Genomic DNA, 25,807 nt, shown 5'->3' on the forward strand with positions numbered 1-25,807 from the left:
TTCCAGCAAAACGCCCTGCTAGGAACTGCCTGCCACCCCTCACAAATGCCCACCACCTTCTGCTTTCTGGGAGGTTGGTCACACCGTAGGGCTCACAGGAGAATGAGCATCACCTTGGGATCCATCTATTTCTGCTCCTCTTAGCCCTGTGACAGAGGAGGGGAGAACCCTTCAAGATCTGCCTGCACCCTGCCCTTTCTGCAGATGTGAGTTGCAGACCCTCCAAAGAGCCTGGAAATGGCATAACAGAGGCTGTCAGGCCAGCTGCAGGGCTTCAAGAAGATGCAAGTTCAATGCTGTTTGCTAGCTATATCGCAAATACAGATAAAGTTACTTTAAGATAGCTGTGCAAAAGTAAATATTAAATTTCAGGTCAACGACCTCTTTAGATCATTAAGAAATTTTGACCTGGTAAGGAGTTATTTAATTGATAACAAGATGTTATAAAAAAAAAAAAAAAGTTCAGTTTCCAAAGGGTTGAATTGTACCAATAATAATCTGTCAGTGAGGACATTTCCCCTAACAAAAATAATCCTTGGAGATGTGTTGGCCTTTTGCAACATCTGTGTCTTTTGTCCTAGAACAGTTTAAACAGATACTTATTTATGGCTAATGCTAGCACGGAATATACTGAATACAACATATGCAATGAGTAAAACCCTCATTTCTTGGCCTTGGACTCAACTGTGAAATTGTCACCAGCACTGAATAAGGGGAGTGCTATGTCTAGAGCTGGCCAGAGACGGTTCTGTTGAGAATTAGTGTGCCCGGTGATTCCCCGCTGTGATGCAGAAATGCATGTGCAGACACTCAGGTCTTCTCCCTGGTCTTTTATTCCATAATGCCGCCACCTTCACTGCACAGCTATGAAAGGTAGGGCCTAATCTAACCACTCCAATTACTCATTGGCACCTGACCTGGGAACACCAAATAGAAGGCAGCAGTGGGTTTCACTCCCTTAAGTCTGTCTCGGGTTGCAAAACAGTTTCCATCTCCTCTCGTAACTGCTGTTCCAGGCCATGATTTGAAATAGCTGCCACAAACCCTACATCCCACCCCTCATATACAAGGACTATTGAAAACCGTACTCATTGTTGACAATGTGATAAAGGGGGAGCCCACCTCTCGTTGACTGGAGGGCACAGCAATCTCACCAGACAGCTGGCCCACCCTGCTCCTCTGCAGATTGCCACAAGAGAAGTTGCAGTCAGAAGAGATTCCTTCCTACAAACACCATAGCCCTCATCTAAACCACGCAGACTGGATGCATCCTGGGTGTACACTGGGATAACATCCAGATTGACGTTTACCTTTTCCTGTGCTCCGGTTTCCCCTGGAAGGACACTCATACCTGTGTACAGGGGAGGAGCTGTAGTTTAATCCAGCAAAATACTGCCTTGGCAGGCTGGGACAAGGAATGCAGGATTCAGAGAAGCACCTCCGGCCCCCAGGCTGGGGTACATCTATTGGGTATCAACCCAAGCATAATGTATAACCTTTCCTTACCAAAAAAAAAGTCTTTCCCAGTCTAAGGTTTATGCCTCAAAAAGACAAGTGTTCAAAATTCTTCTGTTTAAAACTTAACTATAGGCGGTAGCAGTCAGATAACCATGCTAATGCTTTCAACACTCACGTGAAAGCAGCTTGTCTTTCACGGTGCCTTATAAATAGTTACGGCATCTCTTCATTTCACAGAAACAGAAGCTGTTCTTAAATCCTGCAGATGCTCAGATGCATCTTGTATGTTGGCACACAGTGGGAGATGCCATTTGGTATTTAAGATGGCTTGAGATGCTGGATGCACTGGATTTCAGAATACCTACACTGTTTTTAGAGAGCCCCCAGGAGGTGACTATTTCAAAGCCTAAACACTGAAGAAAAGGCTGCCTTGTCCATTTCTGCCAACATTGAAGGAGCTCTGTGGACCAGGCTGTCATTTCAAGAGACTGGGATATTAACAGCCCCATTTAGGCCCATTATCCACAGACTGCAAGGCTACCTGCAAAGCTAATCCTGAGATGACAACAACTTTTCTAGTTAGGCTAGCTATCACTGTAAAAATGTTTATTTGGACACTCAGTACTCCTTGTGACATGCTTTAAATATAAATATATTTTCTCCATGTCAAAATAAGGCTCTCATGTTTGCACTGCTGCATGGCAGCTACATCAAGGCTGCACTGAGTTACAAAGGCTGAAAAGACCCTCCAAGGGCCTGACTTAGGATGATTAGCAAAATCAAGCCCAGTGGCCAAGCCTGTCCCTCCTGGCAAGCTTTCAAAGTGCTCAGTGCACCTGCAGGAGGCCAGAAGGGTAGCAGTGGGGGAATGAGCCTGGCACCAGACCCTTTCCATAAAAAGCGACCTTAGCAATCAGCCTAGAGCACCAGCTTAGGGCAGTTTTTTGGACTGAGCGCATGTTAGCAGAGCAGCCCTGCTGGAAATTGAGAACCTGGTCCAGAGAGTTTCCAAAGGGCAGGAACTAGGTGCCATGTTTCCTGCCAGTGTGGATGATGGCTCCATGTAATTCCTACAAAAACAAACAAGAGATCTTCTTTCTCAAAGTGGCATTCCTGTGCACTGTCACAAAGTTACAGAAAACTTCCTTGGAAACAGGGCATTTTTTTTCCTGCTCTGGTCATTTAAAATACGAGCTCAGATTCTGTGCAAACCTTCAGTGTTTGCCCTTACCTTTCTTCTTTTGTGAGGTTGGTCAATCTTCTACACTTTCGAGCGAGAATGAAGCTACAAAAAAGGAAGACCACAAACAAACAATTAACTTTCATTACATTATTACCTGTCCTGCATTATTTAAAATGGCAATATCTTATGATTCCAATTATCTAGCATTATTACTAGCTTTTGGGTCCCTATCCAAAAATATTCATTTCACCTCTGTGTGTAATGGTATGTGCTATGCAAGCTCTCATACTGGTCCCTGCTTGCAGAACTCACTGTACAGGAAACCACTCTGTGGTCTGATTTAGAAAATTTGTATAAGGTGTTTTCTGATGCCCTAAATTTTATACAGAAGTACATGTGGGCATATAACAATGAAAAGTGAAGCCTGGGATGAAACTGGCAATTATTGTTCAATAACTTTTTAAGATTGAACATATTCCCTGACTCTTTAGAAAAAAACAAATAAAATATAATTCTAGAAAACAAATTTTCATTTAAAGAATCTGAAGTTTGGGGGAAGGCAAAATATTTGGAGAAAACTTTAAATTTCTGCATTCTCCCCCTTCTTTATTCTCCTTTCTTCTCTCTACTCCACTTTCTATTTTGCCAAATGAAAAGGAGAAGATGGGGAGAAAAGGAAAAGAAAAAACAGAATTTCATTTTTTGAAATTCGCAGATAAATTGTAGGGAGAACTTTATCGAAGGAAAAAAGCCATAGAGCATATTCACCATACATTGAGCAACTCAACCTTTTAACTGTGTATTTTACTAAAGTTTTCCCCTTCAAAGGAGCAGGTTTTCCATTTAAATTGTTGCCTCTAAGACAAAATGAATAGACATTATCTAGACACCTTCTTTGTCTCTTACCCTATTATGGCAGGAAAGCTGCCATCAGGCTTAGTATCATCAAGTGTCAGACCAATTGCAGCATCCTCATCTTCAATGATCATGGTACCACAATAATCTGGTGATCATACGGAGGAAAGAAGTAAGGAACCAGGTATTCAAACACAGGAACAGGCTCTGGAGAGTCTGAAATATTCAGAACTCGACTGGAAAAAGCCCTAAACAACTTGATCTAAATTAACCCTGCATTGAGAGCAGGGTGTTGGTCCAGATGACATCCAGAGGCCCCTCCCAACCTATATCATTCTCTGATTTTGTGATTCTAATATGGAGGAATATGAAAATGAAGGAAAAGAGAAATAAAAAAGAAATAATGCCATCCCCATCAAGTGACAAGGATTACTGTGCAGCTCCCTTGCTGATCTGCAAGGCAGTGTAGTGTTACCTGGGCTCTGAGAAGTGCTAGGTCCTATCTAGAAGAGACAGTTTAGATCTGAGATGTCATTACAATTACCAGTCCTCTCCAAGTATCTTTAAAGCTGCAAGTCAATGAAGGAATTATCTGTTGTTGAATTCATGATATAAAAATAAATCATTCTGCAGCCCAGTTAGCAAGATAATTATCAATTGCACAGAAGCAGATTGCTCTCAGATACAGAAGAGGTTCAAACATCTCTAGCACAATTGTTCCTATATATGACATTTATGACAGACGTACAAGGAGATATTTATACATTGCTCTGAAAATATGTTCTTCAAAGAAGAACAATCGTTCTTAAAAGCACAGTGTGCAAACTATGAGTTTTACCAGGGAATGGGAGTCACCCTTCGCCAATCCATTCCAAAACCTAAAGGCCAGAACATGCCAAGATTCAGAACTCTAAGAATCATTCACTGATTAAAGAAGATGCTATAATATCATAGAGACAAAGAGCAAGTGATGTTTGTAGACAAATGCAGATATCAACAATAGGGCTGTGGACTCTCATTATAACCAGTGAAGAGAAATGGGTAATTCTACAGGGAAGTTCCTTTTAGATTCAAGTAAGTTCTAAACAAGATTAGAGGAAGGTGGAAGTATTCAGCATATAAATGGAGCCCGGGATGACATGACCCAGATGGAGATGTCTATGTGAAAACACCTTAAATGAATCCTGCCCAAAGCTTCCAAAAGGCAGAGTTGTTGCAGACTGGTAGTTGACAGCAGCTCATTACACCTCATTTGTACCTTTACATTACTGTACGAGCGGGAGAGCCTCATCTCAAACCCAGCTGCCACTGAAGGAACAGGAGACGACAACAAAAAACAACCAAGACAACAAGGAGCAGGCATGAGCCCACCTTGTCCTCTCCCTTCATGCCCGCCCCCTTTTTTTTTTTCTCCACCCACCCACCCTCTCTTTCTACCCAGACTTTCAGGTTTCTCAATCAAAGAAAGGCAAGAATGGCATAAAAGTGTATGAAATCTCCTTTTAAGGTCTGCCATCCCTTAAAAACAAAGCATGCTCTGTTACCATACACCCTCGCCCTCTCTCTACCCCTACTATCCCCTTCAGTTAAAACTTAATACCCTTCTTCCTCCAAAAAGTTTCCTTATAGTACACGATGCACTTGATGACTGAGCCCATGGGGATTCGGTTGATCAACTGATTTCTCATTGAGGGCAAAGGTGGATTGAAATGAATCTTCAAACCAAGAGCTGGGGGAATGGCACTGATCACATATTTGCCCTGGAAAAGAAATCATAAATAAGCCAAATACACTCTCAACTGCTTCATCATAACTATATTGCTCTAAGGATCTTGGCAGACATCTGCAAATGTTGCACGGTATATCGCCTGAAGCAATTTTGGCCCTTAGCACTAGAATTGCACAACCAAACCCTCACAAAATCCTGGCTGCTAAAACAACAAACAAGCATTATATAAACAACCATCTGTTCCAATGACGGGCAGCTGCTCTTTCCCCAGCACTTGAAAAAAATCCAGTGGAAAGATTTTCTGTGTTACAAGAGTCCATTAGTCTCCTTTCCATCTGGACTCCTCTGTTACAACTTGGAAAACAGAGCCTGAAATGCTTTTCACAGAAAAGTTATTATTAAGCTATATTTTTATTTTCACCTTACAACTCGTCTTCCATTCTGAAGCTAACTGAACACAAAGAGATGCTATTGACGGAAAAATTTGGACATGTACTTTAAAATGGTGCCTGAAAAGCATGGAATAATAAAGCTCTGTTATCAGTATTACTCAGGGACAACAAGAAAGTGTGACCCTTTGTCATAGTTGCTTTAATCTCCTTTACATTTTGGTACAAGATTTTGGAGAAGTCAAAAAGAAAAAATTAAAGGTTTTCTAAGTATTGCAGCATGAGTATTCGCTTTAATGTAAAAGGTTTAATTACCTCATATAAGTCATGATCTAAGGTTTCCACTATGACATTTTCTCCTGACTGGTCAATGCGGACGACTGGCTTTCTTAGCTTTACTCGACCTCCCAGTTGCTCCATCATTTTCTCACTAATTTGGCCAGAGCCTCCAACAAACTTCCTTTCCTGAAACACAGAAAAGGACAACTCAGCTAAGTAGAATCAGCAGAGCTGTGCATGTAAAGTTTGTATCATGACAAACGTTTTTCTCAGGATTCAAAACAATCCCATTCTTCTGTTATGAAACCTTTTTTGGGAAGTTTGGCAGTTTCACTTGGAAAATGTATGTGCATTACTTTCTCCTTCAGTGAACTTCTGCACTTCCTTTGTCTGACCACCAGCCAAAATTTAAAGTCTCAGTAACCTCATGAGAAAACCCATTCTCATGTGACCTCCAAATGGATTCTGCAAACCTGTGTGAATCAGCAACACTTCTTAGAAGAACTTAAAATTTTAAACCTTTGTTTGAGTTCGCTTTTATCCTTGTAGAGGCTTGTGCATCAGAAATAGGAACCCTGACTCTCGTGATAAATAACAGGGTAGGTATAAGAAGTCAAGTAGCTTACACCAAAAAATTATCCAGTGATATCTAATCTAACTTAAATTAAACTCAAATCACCTCTAACATACAGCAGGATTCAATGAAATTTTTATACAATGTATTTATAATTAAATTATTCATAATTAGTTATATATTTATGTATTTAATGTATTCTAATATATTCTAATGTATTTTGTGTATTTTTGTTTTTATGCATTTATGTATTTATAATTAAGTTACATTTCTAAATACATAATTATTCCTAATATAATCAGTTATGTATAATTTACATTTCTACAGTAGAAGACCATTAGCTGATTCTTTACTTTATTGAAATGCGGAATCAGGACAAGTGTACCATTTTTCAAACATTTTAGAGCAATATCATACATAAGTAGGGGTGTCCCTTTTCTTCAGACCGATTTGAAAATCTTAACAGGTTTGATCCTTGGAAACTTGTGTCTTTAGTAATCCAGCTCTGGGCTGTATTTCCAGTATTAGTTTGGAGCTTTCTGTACACTCCTGCAGCTAGCATAACCATCCCCATTAACTGCCTCTGAAGTAGTAAGCCTTGCATCAGCCTCATGACAGAAAGAAGCATAACTAATACTTTATTTTTTTTAAAGTGGATAAGCAAAGTAGGTATTCTAACCAGAGTTCAAGAGAAAGTCACAGTCAGGAACTAATACAAATCTACTGGTCCCTGGGCCAATGTCTTCAACACAGAAGCAGACTTCCACCTCGGTGTTGTAAGATCCAGATTAGAGTGTAAGTCTATAGAACTAGTTATCAGTATGTTATTGGGTCAAAATCATGGAAGTCTCGGTTTGTGCTCTCAATTAAAATAAACAAGCAAAAGAATCAAGTGCAAACATGGCCTGTCAAAAGCAGCAGAAGGTGATGGTCAACAGTACCTGCCCTCCATTGGTTGTTGAGAATATCCTGGCTGTCCCCCCACATTGCTTCACATACCACAAAAACCAAAGGGCAGAGACCTCGTGGGGTTCAGAAGTGACGTCTACATTCACGAACAGAGTTGCAAAATTCTTGGCAGCCCTGCACCAAAGATGAGAAAATGAGCTAACATAAAAGCTAGAAGAGGATGCCAATCTTGTGCATTAGCAGGGGAGAGATCATCTTTGGCAACCTCTTCTGTTGAAGTTGAGGGCAAAGGCTTCTCTGATTTCAGTTGAAACAGGGAACAATACCAATTGTTTTCACGTAACTTTTTTTAAGGAATCCCACAAAAAATATTAATCAAATAGTGCTGTATTCCAGCAAAATCAGCGCTCCAGAAGACATATGAGCCAACAAAAGTTTATTGCACTTTCTGCTACTAATACAAAATGACAGTTTTCTGTCATGCTAGACTCAGGATTAAGAGCAACAGGCTCTCACATCTTCCTTGGACTCCAAAACTACCATCTCCTCACAGGGCCCCCAGGTTTCACCCTAGATCTGCTGTTCTTTCTGCACTTACCGAATGTCTGTCCCTCAGCCAAGCACACAGCATAGGGATTATCCAACATTAGTCATCTATAAATTAGGCATCTAGTCTAAACTAATGATCCAAAATCAGCACCCCCTCACAGCCATCTCCTCTGGTGCATTAGGGGAGGGCACACACCAAGGTAGGTAAGTAGGTAGCAGGAACACACCAAGGGAAAAAAATGTAAGCGGGAAGCAATAAAGGAGGAAAAGAGAAAAGAAGGAAGGCCTCAAGATACGAGGCAGTATATACAAATTCACACATAAGTCTGCCAAAAAAGGGAAAGGCTACTTTCAGTTGCTGAACATTTAAATGGTGGTCTGAGACCCAGCAGTGAGGAACACAGAAGTGGAAAAATGGCCTGTGTCTGAAGAAGGATTCTTGCTTTCTGTGTTCTGCAGTTGGTGCTTTCATTTCAGGAATAAGCAAAATGGCAGTTCTACTGGAAATTATTGTATAAACCTGACCAAGATTTTTGGGGGTGCACTAAAAAAGGGTTAATAAAAACTGAGGCAAACATTCTTCCTATTAAAGTAAACACTTCCTCTGTCTTCACTCTGAGGAGGATTTTAAAGTGATAAGGAGGACAGGAGCAGAAGATGGTCAGCTTAACTGCATTGTGATTGACAGGGACTGAGTCTTTACAGGTATTTCATATCAGGCACCAGGCAATCAATAACCCCCAAAGCCAGTACAGACACCCCTTTCAGTTATTTCTTCCTACATATTGTCTTCAGGCTATATTATTTTGAACCTTCTGAGCTGTAGCTCTACATAGAAAATAACATCTTCTGTTCTTGATGAAAATACGAAGTCCAGCTGAAGTAAAAAACTAAGACTCAAGCTTCCCCCTGGGAATCTTGACTTTTGACCTGCTTTCTGAAATACAAGTGGACTTTGGCTTCATTCTTGACAGCCAAAAATAATGCAGAAAACATTTATCAATTTTTGTCTGTATGAACACATACTGTAAAATTTGATCAACTCTGAAAGATGTTTTGTCTAATGGGAGAACTAGTATGTGTGTTTATTAATATTTCTCAGGCATAAGCTATCAGAGAATGGTTAAATTCTCATCATTTTTGCCATTTCCCCCCCAGTGCTTTTCAGCATTTCAGTTTCCCAGTTTCACCTGCTGCTTTACCTAGAAATGGCAGTTTGATTTCAATCAAGAGCACATGGGCTGTTCTAGCATGCAACTCTAGCCAAAAGCAAATCTGTCCAGTCTTTTGATGGAAGGAAACAGCAGAAGACTACCCTTCTGGATCACTACCTTCCAGGGTGGGAAGTTTTTACAGCATGTTACCCAAATCTCAAGCAAACTGGGCAGATCAAACCGAGATGCACATATAAAATCCAAAAAACATCTTAGAATTAAGGGAGGCTGACAGTTATGTTAACATTCAGGTAAAACGTCAAGCCTTATTCCATCACAGAGTTTGAAAAAATATGACTGTAGTCATGTTTGCTATTGGATATTAAATGACCACCAGCGTGTGGCCATTTTCTAACTTGTATAGTTTCTTACCAAATCAGAGATTAAGATGACCAGCAGAACGGCCAGAATGCATTTCTATTTGGTTTTACTCAATATGGATGGATACAAATAAGAAAGGCTTTCTGTATGGCTCCATTCAACTTTTGTTACAAATAAGAGCAAAATGACATGCAGATGAAAAATTTTGGATAAGAGCCTACTGTCCATTAACAACAATCGTGTTGCTCTCCAGCGCCTGGTTGAAACTGTAAAAATTTCCCTGTCAATGACAATGTCAGCTCAAGTGGGTGCTAGCAAGCTTGTGCACTAAGTTGGCACAGGCTCTCTGCAGTAGGGTGTTGGATGTTTAGAAATTCTGAAGCTGTTGCTACAGAAATCAACCTGCTTTACAGAATTAATTTTTTTTGCTTCAGTGTAAGAAAACCAATCAAATTGTTCTTGAATGGCAAGTAAAGAAAAATTGCCTTGTTGTATACATAAAAAGAGGAAGTATTTTCAGTTTGTCTGGGTGGTATGTATTGCAGCAGCTAAACAGTAGGAAATTATGGTGATTTTAGTACCATTCTAAGATAGATGTTATTCTTATAGTACTTTGGCAAAATCAGCTGGCCCAGCACAGGATACATGTATGCTGTTTCATCTGAAGTTTGATTCAAAAACCTACTGCAATCAAAGCATGTTTCTTTTAATGGTTAACAAACAAAGGGAGAGTGTATTTAACAGATGAAGGTACTACCTGTGGCTTCAGAATTAACGTTCTCCCATCCTAATTATACATTTACCTCTTATCTTTATTTTAATCTAAAAAGTTATAGAAATAGAGTGGAATCCACTTTGTGTTTCCTCATTTGTGCTAATAAATCTTGTGGTTCATTATTAAATGATTTTCTCATTCCTTTTAAAAAAAAGAAAATCTACTCTAGTGGTAGTTATATCTGTTTCCAAGCAGTTGCAGCTATCCAGAGCTCCAAGGTATACAAATATAACCTATTATATACTTTTGAAGAGCTTCTTACTTTGTCCAGCAAACTTTATCTATGAAATCTTGCATAGTCATTTTGTCCCATTCTTCTGCATGTGGAGCCTTCCATGGAGCTTCATTGGGAATCTAAGGAGACATAAAATAGCATTCATCAGGAAATGTATGAGTGGCATAAAAAGAGACAACAGTTAACTGACTGATTTCAGCTTAAAATGAGGAAATCTGGACTGTTACTCAGGTTATTTTTCAAAATAATACTTGTGTAGTCTTCTAATATTCATTTTTCAATAATTTGTTCTGGTTTGGGGGGGGGAGGGGTATGTTTATTTTAAGAAATACAGTTACCCCTTTGGGTTGGAAGTAAAAGCATAGCCAAAAAAGGGGAGAGTCAACATTAGAAGCTGAATAAAAGAGGAATACATAATGCAAATACATAAAATGGAGGGAGTAGACAAAACTTCTGCTTTATCCACAATACTTGCTTCATCACAGATGTAATCTCATCTTTATGAAGTAATTCAGCCTGTAAATTCCTGACAAGAAATAGAGTGAATTTAAAGGAGAATGATTTTAGATTTAAGAATAGAGAATGTTTTTAGAATTAAGAACTTTGCCTAGAAAGGCAATGTGCAGTGCTGGGGAGCAGCTACAGGTTATTCTGTACTTCTCCTGTTTGTCTGTATAAGCACCAGCAACCTCTTTTCAAAATCTTGTGGCTCAATCAATGTAACACATACAACACTGGTAACATAAACTAAAATGACTGAGTTAAATTTGAGGGTGGAGCTAGGCATATGTTACAGGTCTACAAAACCCCTAAAATGTTATTCTACCCAGTAACCCTGAACTGTTACTTAGCATGTGCCAAGCAAAGTGCTAAAATCACACACGTGAACCCTAATGTTCATCTAGCCGAAAAAACAAAGGCATGATTGCAGACTCAGTGACGTGGCCTCTGGAGTGAGCCAGCCAGGACACCTCTTTTGCATGTGCTCTGATCATCAGCTTACACCAAAACCTACGCCATAACACTGCTCTTACATGCACCAGCCACATACAAGCTGGAGCAGGTTTTCCTGTCTGCATTCTCATCTCATTCGCACTCTGCCACATCGATCAGCCCCTCCTGCAGATGAAGCTGAGCAGAGACGCTCGGTTGCAGGTCTTCATGCCATACCTCCTTTCCCATTTCATCCATGGTCCTCCACAGGTTGTTGTAGTCCAGGTAGGCCAAAGGATTCCACATACGCGGGAACGGACCTTTAAAGGGGTAAGATTTACCCTACAAGTTGAAAAACAAACAAACAAAAAAACTCATGCAAATTAGAATACAATCATAATCATGGCTTCTGTGTGCAAGAAACTGCACCAAATGGTTAAGTGCTCACTAGAAGAAAACAAAAATTTTAATCAATACACCTAACAGGTTCTGACAGACTGTGTGCACGTGCATGACTCAGGTGTAATACACTGTTGAATTAAATCAGTTGTGTGCAAAAGTACTACTGCTTTGTATCTTTAAAGCAAGACAATAAAAGTTTTAGATCGGACACTTCTGGGCAAGAAAATTAATATCCAACAGTGGAGTCACTAAGATCAGACCAAGAAATAAGACAGAACAGCACATATTCAGCCGAGACGAAAAATTGGTTCTTTGTTATTGAAAAAGAGAAACGTTACTTATTTTTTCCTAAATGTTCATGAAAAAATTAAACTGTTACTGCATTTAGTGATACACTTTTTCTCTCCAAATCAGAGCAAAGAGCTGTGATGAGGTTTCTTATACACAAACTCATAGCTTGGAGACCTTCCTGGAACAGACAGACTGCTTTCAGCTAACCTAAAATCCACAGCCCTACATAAAATGTAGCATTTACAGATAATTACTCTTTCCTCCCATTCAGCAATCATACCTTTTGGTCATACATTACAGAAAGTGATAGTAAGGCCGGTATGAATGTCCAAATTACATCATTATGTATTTAATAGTTAGATTTTATTTATATATAAATATATGCATATATATTAAAATAAATATAAAATACATATATATAGTGTGTGTGTATATATGTATGTATATATATACATACACACACATACACACACACACACACATTACTATGAGTTCAGAAAGCCTAGCTTAATTAAGCGTGGAAGAAGACAGGTAATGTGTAAATACTATTTTATTTACAGGGGATTTCCCTGCCTGCCTATATGGATGTCAGTTGGCATAATAGCTTTAAGAAATAACAAGCAAATGATCATTAGCATTATATGCCCCATAATGCCTTCTGGACTCCATAAAATAGAAGAACAACAAAGGGCATATTGTGTGCCAAAGCTGATTTTTCAAAACTTATATTGAATCATGCATTTAAGTGGGCACTGCATCAGCATGAATGTCAGCTGGCAGAAGTACTCGCTTTGAATAGATATTTGATAGTGCCCCACAGACCAATCACTATAAAATATTTACTCCCATTGGCTCCAATGGAAGCACAACAACATGATTAAATATTAAGAATCAGGTAACAAAAAACAACACTGTGTCTTGTTGAGAAGTATCTAAAGACCACTTACACGAAAAAGTGTCATTCTTGGTTTGATTTAGCTTCTTTATTAATAATGTGAAAGAAGGGACAGAGAGCACATCATTCAAATCTGCAGGTGTTGCAAACACCAGAAGAGAAAGTAAAACAGTACAAAGGGATCTTCAGAGATTAGAAACATGGCCCGGAAATAACAAAATGAGATACAACCTTGAAAAATGCCAGCTAATAACATTTGAGGAAATCTAATTCAAAGAGAAAAGGATACTTATAAAGCAGTAATGCCAAAAATCAAACCTAATGGCAAGAGCAACAGCAAATTAGAAATCAGTTTACAAAAAAACAACAACAGGCTAGAGAAAGTGAAGAAGAAACTTTTTCCCCCTAGTCTTTGTAAGGGCATGGGAGTCTAATGGAATTCTTGTAAGCAACATTCTTGTAACTGAAGTTAGGAAGAAAACTAAGTGCAGGAGGAAAGGAATTAGTTCTTTGGTACACGAACACAAGGTAGCTGCAAAACAACAGTTTCACTCTGCAGTGCTTTTGAGGAGAGCTTATTATTAGTAATGTGCCAATATGTCAATTTTAGAAAGTTTTCAATCACTTTTTTTTTTTTTTTTTTTAAATCATAGTCAGAGTAGATCTCCAGTGACTTCATGAACCAGAGGTACCCAAGTTGATAACCTTGTATTTCCAATCTAAGAATGGACATCTCAGCACATGCTCAGAAATACTTCAGAAAATGTCAAGAAAGGTTTGTTTTCATTAAACATGCAAAAAAGGTGCATTCTTGATGCTCTTGTGCTTCACTGTATAAAAAGACATTAAACTGGAGTTGGGAGAAACATATCCCTGTAGATACAGATGATAAACTGCAGTGATTTTACATTTCTCGATATCACCAATATCAGATACAAAATTCTGGAATAAACATTTTGGTGCTACTAGGGAATCTCTTAATATGAAATTCATTTGAACTGGGACAGACCTTGATGCTCTACTGCCAAAGAGCTAAGAGCAGCCTAATATTCACAGACTGAATAACGTCCTGTCCCAACAACTAACATCTGAACCATTTCAGTAATTACTTCTTAGCCTTTTGGAGCACATAAACACTCCATAAGTAACTTCTGTGGCAGCAAGTCAGCCTTATTCTAAATGTTGGAGCTACCCTTCACTAGTGTAAAAGCTGTGTAGATATGCCAAAGAAAAAGCAAATCAGTTTGTTTTTAGACACCTAACTTCCCAGATTTAGACGCGTATACTGCTCTGCTCAGGAAAACCAGGATGACATCAGAATGGGTTATTCCAACTACTGATTTTGTTCTGAGCTTCCTGCTCTGCCAGAGGCAACCCCAACTGAGTTATTCCCTCTGAGTTAATTCAAGTCTTATGAATTCCCTGTGGTGCTTCTTTATGAACGCACAGCTAAGAGACACATAAACCATATTTTTGTTTATTCTTCTATTTCACTGCATTTGAACTGCTGAAAGACGAAACTTGGGTATGTCTCTTGTGCCGAATTCTAGGGTGATAAGTCTCATAAAGCACAAGAACAAATCTCAACCTGAAAAAATAAAAACAATCATAAGAGTGAGAGAGTCTCCTGTGTGAGCTACATTCAAGAGCTTCTAAGACATTACCTAAGGCCTGATCCTTATTTCTTACACAGACAACACTTCAGGAAATGTCATCAGAATTTTGTTTGAAAAAAGACTGCAAGACTTCTACACAGAAACAAAAATAGCATCACCAAAGAAAGACTACACATAGCACTGAGTGGCTTCCAACAAACTGAAACATTTCAGCTCTACCTACATCTGATGAATTTATGCTTTTGCAAATACAACCTTTTTGATGTTTAGGTAAAATTTGCCTATTTCTATCATACTGCTGGCAACAGCACTCTGCATACTTATCGGTGCTGTATGATCTCTAAAGAAAAATAAGACTTGCAGATGAAAAAATGTGCACTAAGATGCACAAAGCATTTACTTTTCCAAAATTTTACATCTAAATCAGCAGTACATAAGCTGCAATAATAATGAGCCCTTCTTATCATTTGATATAATATTTTAACACCAGTACTAAAGTAGTTAGAAGTATTTATTACCATTGCTGTTTTTTCAGGGCTCAGTGGTATTTAATACTGGGCATATGCAGATTTTGGAAACTGATTCACAATGCCACTTTCAATGCTTCCAAAACCATAACACCAGTGTCAACAGCTAGAGGTCAACCTGCTGCTGCACAGGTCTCTGGCTGCTTACAGAGATTGTTGCTGCAGTAGGGGACAAAGCATGGTGAAGCAGCTGGAACTACAGGAAGAAAATTCATGTAACCCGAAAGAGTCAGAAATAAACAAACAGGGAAACGAGGAATACAGTGTAAAATGTCAGGAATATTATAACTCCCAACAGTTTTTATCATTCATCTGCTTTGAAGATGTCATGTCAACAAATGTTTTGCTTAGTTACACTGGACCCGTATAACATAAGTGGTATAGAAATAAATTTTCCACATACATCAGCTCTGTTTCAGGTCAAGTAGATGACAGAACAAGAAAGATGTTATTACAGGGGAGAAAAATATACAGCATGGCAATTGAATAGCAACCAACTGCATATCAGCCCCAGAGCTTGGGAAGATGTAGAGTTTGGGTCCTTCAGGAAAAGTCATCAGTATCTCACTTCATGTGAGGACCTCACAAGAAAGTCTGTTTTTAAAGACATAAGACAACTTCATGCTCCCCTAAACATGCAAATTGAAGCCCCCTCTGCCAATGATCTCTGTATTTTTTATAGCATGGTATAAACATCTTATACATATAATCAGCTTTCATTCTAAGAACTGAACAGTGTAATGAATTTTCTGCATCACTGAATGAGCTCAGATATTCCCTTAGCTAAACTGTCTAAAACTTCGAGTAACAGATTCTAATTTCACCAAGATGTCTTGCTACATGTTAGAGCATAATTATGTGGGTTTATAGGTATGTAGTGCCCTCTGCTGAATCACAGCACAGGTACATCACACCCCTTGTTCTCTCAACTTAAAATCCTAATAATGCCACTCATAAAAGCACAAAAACAGTAAGATACAAAGTGAGTTAGGAGGAAAAAGAGAAATAGCAAAGAGCCACATCAGGCTGTAATTCAGCACCTACCTCAAATACTCAGTTTTTCATCTGCTGCACTATAGAAGACTGCCCTGCTTTTGGGTTTCTTACCAATAAGATCTAAAAATGTGCGTCTTTGGGACTCAGCCTCTTATGTAATCATAATTCTCAGTAAGACATGGCAACTAGCTGTACCAAATGATACCTATAGCAGCTGAGACAGAGAAGGAGACTTACTTAGAAAATTGTAACAGTGTTGTCAGGGTATTTTGCATTATTTTATTTCCTTTGGGAGAAGAGAAGATAGGACATCTTAAGCTAGAAGTTCCCCTCTTTTAGAAACTGCTCAGGAACTCATATGTTTAGCTAGTCCCTATACTGATGGATATCCTATAAATAGATAGATTGATTAGAAAATATATATTTAGTATAAGAAAATACGGATAACTAACAGTGCAAACTTCCAACATTAAGACATGCCAAAATCCAAATTAAATATTGAAAAATATTTAAAGGGTGATAGTCAGCTCTGGTTGCCACAGAGTTTTGTGAAATTTGGTCAGCAAAAGTAATTCCATTTTAAGTGAAGCATAGCCAGGCACAGTGGCTTGAAACAAGTATCCTGAAATGGAAAGCAGCTAAGTGGAGACAATCTGTTTCTGCCACATAACAGTCCATCTTCACTCTGCCACCACATCAGTCACACAATCTCTCAGATTGTTGTCTTATCTGAAAAAAAGGCAGAATGAGAGAAAGTAATACTGAAGGAAATTCTAGGAAGGGAACATGAGATTCTGCTCTGTATTTAAAAATGAGTATAATTATTAGTACCAATCAGCTGGGAAAAGAGTTGATTAGCACTTGGAGTCTCCTTCCTACCACAACTGATTTTTTTCATTGTTTTCTGACACTAAGAGATAGCTCTACAAAAAGTATTCAGATGTCTAAGAAGCACAGATTTCAAGGGACCATTGTCCTAAATACTCTTTGAATCTGGGCCTGTATGTAGCTTTTAACATCTGAATACAACTTGCCAAAGTGGATAAAGATCAATAAAAACCTTTTGAGTATTTCTAGGGTTCACCTTAAAAAAACACTCCTTCCCTCCCAAAAGCAAATAAATGGGATGGGGGGGTGGGGCGGGAAGGGGAAACCAGAGGAAAGAAGAGTTTCAGTTTGGAGGAAACTATCAAAATGAGCTCCCTGCCCACAGATCACGTAACCAGGCACGCACACTAGAAAACTGTATTTAAAGCAGAAGATAACATTGGGATCACTAGTTCTGTTTCTTGGATATCCCACATTCCTAGATTTGCTGCCCAAAAATGATACCTGATATAGAATTTTACAGCCATCTGTGAAACCCTGTAGTTCAGCCAGCTGTTCCTGTTTGAAATACACATTTGTCTAACTCTGTTTTTCTGTAGACCTCAATCAACTACTCAAGGGAGAAAAAAAAAAAAAATCAGTTCTTACAGTCAAACGCAATTGAAGCTTTTCTCCCAGCAGACTGAATTAAATAAGCTATGTGGAAACATAGCTCCTTTTCCTTATCTCCTAGAAAACAGACCTTGTGGTCTGGAAGGGCTAAGACTGGAGAAGTTTCTTTCTGTTCAATTTTAATTAAGAAATTCATACTTTTTTCAGTTCCTTTTTCTTATTTCTTTCATCTTCATGCTGCCATCAGGTCACAGCTGCCAGACTTCCCGTGAATTTTACTGAATCAGTAAACATCTCTTGTGAGATTTTTTTTTTTTTTTGACAGATATCACTTTGCAGATTTGCTGTACATAATCTTTCCCCTTTTAGACTGATGTAATACAAATATTATCCCCTTTTTAATTAAAAGAGCCTAATCACAAACTCACCTGTTGCAACTACTGCCAGGCAGCTGGCACAGAAAAGGAAAGATGTCTCTTTTTTTACAGGGCAGGTCCAATGAGAGAATGAGACCAGCATTCCCTATGTTCCTGCCAATGACTACTATTCATTCACAGCATGGAAAACATCTCTTGTGGGAGTCTAGAAGATATTTTCATCTATCTCTGCCTATTCAATCCTCAGAATCTCTTTTGAGGGTATCAGTGAGGGTGATTAATGACATTGTGTTTTTTGACAGGAATGCCTGCACCTTATATCCAGGAAAGAGTTGAAGCAACACAGATCTGCATTCCAGTAATAACACATGAAGCTACCAAGTCCCTGTTGTAATTTAAGTGCCTTTAAATTTACTTGGCTTCCTTTTCATGACACTGGATAACAACAAGCTTTTTAAAGATTCAGACAGGCTCTTCTTGGTTCTCTAATTTCTTTCTTACCGATTGTTAACAGAGCAGGGGAAAAACAAAAGATATGATGCCATTTCACCTCACTTAACATTGATGGCAACTAAGTCTCATATACTTTTCTTTCTCTGAGTGCACTTTAATTAAGATATACAAAGAAAAATGAAAGCAATTCTATCTAGTCATTCAAAATCCATTTAAGCTGTTATGCTATACACTGTGCCAAGAGATATTGCCCTTAGATTTGCAAAGCAGGGCAAAGACTTAAATAAATCATATTGCTTAGCCTTGGTGCATTGATACCACAGAATATGCACAACTACATTCTGTACTTTTAGATACAGCAATCACTTATCCCACTTCTAATTAATCCCAATATAACAGCACAATCACATTTTTTATACATGAACAAGACCACAGCAAACTGCATTTTAATAAACACAATAGTCCTGAAAATGAATGACATCCAGGAGGGTTGTAATTTTTTTTTCTGCAGATCTCTTGTAGATCAGCAAGCGGCCTGTTAATCTTGGTGCAGATCTGTGGTTCTAGTTAAAATTGTGTGTATAAGACTAAATATACACCATCTGTCAGCAGAATATCTTCAGTGACATGCAGCAGACTGTGTTCATGTTAGAACTGTGCCAAGAGTTGCCAGGCTGTGTACACTTGCCAAAATTAAGAAGGCATGACATACACATTCAGACACATCTGGCCAGTGCTGCAGGCAGATAGCTGGGTACAAGGAAACTCCAGCCTCTTACAGGGAACCCAGTTGTGGGAATGGGCAATAGGCAACTCTATTTGCTGTCAAAAAAAGTGATTGGGGAGGGGATGCTTCATGTTTCACCCAGCATATTGACTTGAAAGACCCCATGGATGTATGCAGTGTTTCACAATCTGCCTTTTGGTGCTAAGGAAGCCGCCAGCAGGACTTTTGTTGATTATCACCACACAAGGAATGCTTCAGGTGCAGTTCACTTTGTCAAAAGCTAGTTACCTGGCTCGCTGTTAGCACTAATAGCAGTCTGCAGTAAGACAACACAGGATTTAAAAGAAATAAGTGTTATTACAACTTTATAGCAATGATGCTATAATCTGGGGAAATTCCAGAAAGGATCATGGTATTAGCCCATAGAAAGTTCTGGTGGAAAAAAGATGTGGAAGAGTGACAAACACATCATCAGTGGCAGTGGGGAACCTACCGAAGACTAGTGACTGGATTTTGGGAAACAAGCTCCATCAGTCTAATGCAGCCTGTAAGTGGAGCCTTGTGGTGCTGCCAGGTTTTCTTTGCAAGCTCTCTATCAGTGAAAATGGGATCAGAAAGAACTCAGCTGGCCTCATAGTCAGGAAAAAGGTAGATACTCCCTACTGTATATGAAGAAATCAAGTTCTGCAAAAATTGATCTGGCAGACCAGTCATCCAAATAAGTGTTTTGCATAGGGATTTGCAATAGCAAAGTAAACCAATTCCACAGTTATTTTACTTAGCAAAGGAACCTCTGTGTTACACTTGATAACACAAGATCTGTTTTTAAAGGTGCAAAAAAGTTTGCCTGGAATTGCACGAAAGTGAAGTTCAATTTGAATTAACCTAGCAAACCAACTAATAATTAGACCATCACAATAGTTTGATGTGTTTTCATATTTCAGCACTTTTCTTTCACAGAATCACAGAATCGCTGAGGCTGGAAGGGACCTCTGGAGATCATCTACTCCAACCCCCCTGCTCAAGCAGGGTCACCTAGAGCACATTGCACAGGATTGCATCCAGGCACATTTTGAATATCTCCAGAGAAGGAGACTCAACAACCTCTCTGGGCAACCTGTTCCAGTGCTCTGTCACCCTCACAGTGAAAAAGTTGTTCCTCATGTTCAGATGGAAGCGTTTGTGTTTCAGTTTGTGCCCGTTGCCTCGCGTTCTGTCGCTGGGCACCACTGAAAAGAGTCTGGTCCCATCCTCTCGACACCCTCCCTTTAAGATACTTGTACACGTTGATAAGATCTCCTCTCAGCCTTCTCTTCTCCAGACTGAACAGGCCCAGCTCTCTCAGCCTTTCCTCATAAGAGAGATGCTCCAGTCCCCTAATCATCTTTGTGGCCCTTCGCTGGACTTGCCCCAGTAGTGCCACATCCCTCTTGTACTGGGGAGCCCAGAACTGGACGCAGTACTCCAGATGTGGCCTCACCAGGGCTGAGTAGAGGGGGAGAATCACCTCCCTCCACCTGCTGGCAACACTCTTCCTGATGCAGCCCAGGATACCATTGGCCTTCTTGGCCACAAGGGCACATTGCTGCCTCATGCTTAACTTGGTGTCCAGCGGCACTCCCAGGTCCTTCTCCGCAGAGCTGCCTTCCAGCAGGTCAACCCCCAACCTGTACTGGTGCATGGGGTTATTCCTCCCCAGGAATAGTGCAGGACCCTGCACTTGCCTTTGTTGAACTTCATGAGGTTCCTCTCCGCCCACCTCTCCAGCCTGTCCAGGTCTCTCTGAATGGCAGCACAGCCCTCTGGCGTATCCACCACTCCTCCCAGTTTGGTATCGTCAGCAAACTTGCTGAGGGTGCACTCTGTCCCTTCATCCAGGTCACTGATGAAGAAGTTGAACAAGACTGGACCCAGTACTGACCCCTGGGGGACACCGCTAGCTACAGGCCTCCAACTAGACTCTGTGCCACTGATCACAACTCTCTGAGGTCTGCCATTCAACCAGTTCTCAATCCACCTCACTGTCCACTCATCTAACCCACACTTCCTGAGCTTGCCTATGAGGATGTTATGGGAGACAGTGTCGAAAGCCTGGCTGAAGTCAAGGTAGACAACATCCGCTGCTCTCCCCTCATCTACCCAGCCAGTCATTCCATCAGAGAAGGCTATCAGATTGGTTAAGCATGATTTCCCCTTGGTGAAGCCATGCTGACCACTCCTGATCACCTTCTTTTCCTCCACATGCTTGGAGATGGCCTCCAGGATGAGCTGCTCCATCACCTTTCCAGGGATGCAGGTGAGGCTGACTGGCCTGTAGTTCCCTGGGTCCTCCTTCTTGCCCTTTTTGAAGACTGGGGTGACATTGGCTTTCTTCCAGTCCTCAGGCACCTCTCCTGTCCTCCATGACCTTTCAAAGATGATGGAGAGTGGCTTAGCAATGACATCCGCCAGCTCCCTCAGCACTCGTGGGTGCATCCCATTGGGGCCCATGGATTTGTGGGTGTCAAGTTTGCTTAAATGATCTCTAATCCGATCCTCCTCAACCAAGGGAAAGTCTTCCTTTCTCCAGACTTTCTCTCTTGCCTCCAAGGTCTGGGGTTCCTGAGGGCTAGCCTGAGCAGGAAAGACTGAAGCAAAGAAGGCATTCAGTAACTCTGCCTTCTCTGCATCCTTCGTCACCAGGGCACCCACCCCATTCAGCAAAGGGCCCACATTTTCCCTAGTCTTCCTCTTGCTACTGCTGTATTTGAAGAAGCCCTTCTTGCTGTCCTTGACATCTCTCGCCAGATTTAATTCCAAACGGGCCTTAGCCTTCCTCATCGCATCCCTGCATACTCTGACAACGTTCCTATATTCCTCCCAAGTGGCCTGTCCCCCTTTCCACTTTCTGTATACTTCCTTCTTCTGGTTGAGTTTTGCCAGGAGCTCCTTGCTCATCCATGCAGGTCTCCTGCCTCCTTTGCTTGACTTCCTACTCATAGGGATGCACCGCTCTTGAGCCTGGAGGAAGTGATGTTTGAATATTAACCAGCTCTCTTGAACCCCCCTTGCTTCTAGGGCCCTCACCCATGGGATTCCTCCAAGTAGGTCCCTGAAGAGGCCAAAGTTTGCTCTCCTGAAGTCCAGGGTTGCGATCCTACTTGGTGCCCTGCTGCCTCCTCGCAGGATCCTGAACTCCACCACCTCATGGTCACTGCAGCCAAGGCTGCCCCCGACCTTCACATCTTCCACCAGTCCTTCTTTGTTTGTTAGTACGAGGTCCAGCAGCACACCTCTCCTTGTTGGCTCCTCCACCACCTGTGTCAAGAAGTTGTCACCAATGCTCTGCAGGAACCTCCAGGACTGTTTGTGCCTAGCTGTGTTGTCTTTCCAGCAGGTATCGGGGTGGTTGAAGTCCCCCATGAGAACCAGGGCCTGGGATCATGAGGCTACTTCCAGCTGTCTGTAGAAGGCCTCATCGACTTCCTCATCCTGATCAGGTGGCCTGTAGTAAACACCCACAACAGTGTCACCCATGCTAGCCTGCCCTTTAATCCTTACCCATCAGCTCTCGACTCGCTCTTCATCCACCCCTAGGCACAGCTCAATACATTCCAGTTGCTCTCTCACATAAAGAGCAACTCCGCCACCTCGCTTTCCTGGCCTGTCTTTCCTAAAAAGCACATAGCCATCCATGACAGCATTCCAGTCATGCGAGCTATCCCACCATGTCTCTGTAATGGCAATGAGATCATGGCCCTGCGACCGCACACACATCTCTAGTTCTTCCTGTTTGTTCCCCATGCTGCGTGCATTGGTGTACAGGCATTTCAGAGAGGTGATCGAGCATGCAGGTTTCCCAGGAGGGGTAAAAGAGGATCCTCCATAGCCACATCCCATGCGCACTTCCCTGGCTGCATTCACCTGCTGGAGGCATCCTGACTTGAGCAGTCTTTTGCCAACTACCCTGTCACTATAACTCTCCCCTTCCCCCATCTTTCCTAGTTTAAAGCCCTCCTTACCAGGTTGGCCAACCTGTTGGCAAAGACCCGCGTGCCCCGCCTCGTGAGGTGGATCCCATCTCTCGCCATCAGTTGTCTATCTTCAAACAGGGTCCCATGGTCGTAGAAACCAAAACCCTGTTGCCAACACCAGCGGCGCAGCCAGTAGTTAACCTGGAAAGTCCGTCTCCTCCTCCTCTCATCCATCCCCCTCACTGGCAGGATTGAGGAGAAGATGACCTGGGCTCCCAGACCCTTGACCACCATCCCCAGAGCTCTGAAATCCTGCTTGATGGTCTCCAGTTTGCCCTTGGTGTCATTGGCGCCCACATGGAAGAGCAGCAGTGGGTAATAGTCCGAAGAATGGCAGTCTTTGCATGACATCTCTCACGCGAGCCCCCGGCAGGCCACAAACCTCTCTAGACATGAGGTCAGGTCGGCAGATAGATACCTCCGTCCCCTGCAGCAGGGAGTCCCCCACAACAATCACCCGCCCCTTCTTCCGGGTGTTCCGGCAGGGCACAGGGTCTGTTGTCCCAGGTACTTCCCTTGCAGCCATGCCCATCTCCTCCTCATCCTGGAGGGCACTAAACCTGTTCTTCAGCCGCAAGTCTTCGGGAGGAGTAGGAGCCTTTCTCCTCCCACGAGCAGTGACCAGTTTCCAGCCTTCTTCTACGATGTTATGATGTACCGTTTCATACGGCACAGAGCCCTCTGGCAACTCCACTGCTGCAGGGGGTTGGGACTCCTGGAGCTGCACAGTCTCCGAGAATACCCTGTCTATCTCTTGCTCATCTTCTCGGATGCTGCGCAGCCTACTGACCTCCTCCTGTAACTCCCTTACCTGACGACACAACTCGCCAACAGCAGCACACCTCCTGCAGGAGAGGTGACAGCCAGCCCAGGCCTCCCGGAGAGGCCCCAAGCACTCCCTGCAGCCTGAGACCTGCAGAGCTGCAGCTACTGTCAGAGGGTCGGTCTGGGTCCCAGCCTCTGACACAGCGACTCCAACAGCCACTGGGGAACGTGCTGTGCGGTGTGTCACAACCATACTTGAGGAAACGTACACCACAGGGAACAGAAACAAAGGTTCCTTCATGCGCCCTGCTGCGCAAACTGCTGCGCAAACTGCTGCCTCCGTTCGCTGCCTCTGTTGCGCAAACTGCTGCGTCTGTTCACTGCCTCTGTTAGCTGCGCTCTTCAAGGGACAGTTAAATGGCAATAAGAATTGCCTGGACTATACATACTCTTATTTGTTTTTTCTAAGACAAAAGCTGTCATTTTGGTGAGGGAAATGAAAGCCAAAAGTCAAAAGCTGCAAATCTACCTATCTAAATTAGGGTCTTGAATCCTCTCTTGGGCAGCTAAAGAAAAGTTATCTGATTTTAAGAAGCGTTTAACATCTGCTCACTAGTTCAATGGGAGCACTGGAAGGAGACTTTGAAATCTCAGATGCTTCTGTTTTTGTTTCTTAAATCTGGATTTATGAACCTAACTTTAGTTACACTATTCAAAAGCAGTGTTGTTCAGGCAGCAATTAGCCTACCAATTACTATTTGCAGAGCTATACTAATTTTCTCCCTGAGGCTGATGAACGAGCATTTACACAAATGAAAGGAACATACTAATCTCCTTTCAAAGACCATGAAAAAGGCTGTTTAACAAGTGGAGGAAAAGCAAAATTGTAGCACAAGAAATATAATTTCAAGTTTCTGTGAAGATATCACTCCCTACATAAGCAAGACCAAAAATATTCTCACAATAGAACCTGGCATTAAAGAAGATTAAAGAGGAAAAAATACAGAACTCAATCAAATTGGTAAAGCCTAATTAGCAGAGACCCACCCAGAGAGCAACAAAATGCATTCTTTTCATTGTGTAGTACAAAGAAGCTGCATATATTACTTGTATTAAAAAGCCTCTAAAATGAACTTAATTAACTATGAAAGGCTTGATTTTGCCTTTGGGTATATGTAAAAACAGCAGCTGATTTTACAGGATGCACTGTGATGCCTGATAGCATAGTGAGAGAAGAATTAAAACCGTTAGGTTTCATTGTCTCTCTGGGTTTACAGAGAACTTTGTGGTCCAGAATTTAATTAGATTTGGCTGGAGTCACAAAGGTTGGGTCAGCATGTGAATTCAAATTCACTCAGAGCAGACAGACCTTTGTATATTTTGGAATCTGGCTTACAAGCTGTGACTTACATTTTGAGAGTACTGCTTAAATTTCAGGGAGCACACAAGCATGGCTTGTCATGCCTGAGGGGCTTATAATGCTTGTGGAGCATGGTAGGGAAAGCATGGGCAAGTCATCTGGCTGAAAGAGAGAGACCTATAAGGAATGTCTTACAGTTACATGGAATGCAAAAGGCCAGAGATTATTACACTGATTTGGCCACACAACAACGCGTGTGTTTACTATATGATGTATAATGCTCATCTTCTAATTCCTTAACTACTCTAAGTAACACTTTAACTATGACAATACTCTTCTACAATTGTATAAACACAGAAGCAAAAAAGAAAATAAAAGATAAGAAATAAATGTAATGAAATCAGGAGATTCAAATTGGAAGATACTGACTGTGGAATATCTCCTCTCTAACTCTTGCTTAGCTGCCAGGGAGTCCTGGCAGACAAGGATGCCTCTCTTCAGGAGCACGCTTACAGGCAGCCACACTGGGAGCCTGAGCCTGC

The 25,807-nt window shown here is 41.3% G+C and overlaps 1 protein-coding gene across 4 annotated transcripts in view; it reads right to left on the reverse strand.

The window, feature by feature from the left end:
• LOC106483688 (amine oxidase [flavin-containing] B) overlaps positions 1–25,807 on the reverse strand; it is a 58,099-nt gene that overhangs the window by 10,380 nt on the left and 21,912 nt on the right. For all 4 annotated transcript variants that reach the window (XM_067297897.1, XM_067297903.1, XM_013941686.2 and 1 more), the window contains 7 exons: positions 11,641–11,745; positions 10,498–10,589; positions 7,409–7,550; positions 5,930–6,079; positions 5,097–5,256; positions 3,548–3,644; positions 2,690–2,743 (listed from right to left, as the gene is read on the reverse strand). In XM_067297897.1, coding sequence (XP_067153998.1) covers positions 2,690–2,743; positions 3,548–3,644; positions 5,097–5,256; positions 5,930–6,079; positions 7,409–7,550; positions 10,498–10,589; positions 11,641–11,745 — 800 coding nt within the window. The remainder of the gene's footprint in view (positions 1–2,689; positions 2,744–3,547; positions 3,645–5,096; positions 5,257–5,929; positions 6,080–7,408; positions 7,551–10,497; positions 10,590–11,640; positions 11,746–25,807) is intronic.

This window comes from Apteryx mantelli, chromosome 1, assembly GCF_036417845.1.
Source record: "Apteryx mantelli isolate bAptMan1 chromosome 1, bAptMan1.hap1, whole genome shotgun sequence".
NCBI lineage: Eukaryota > Metazoa > Chordata > Aves > Apterygiformes > Apterygidae > Apteryx > Apteryx mantelli.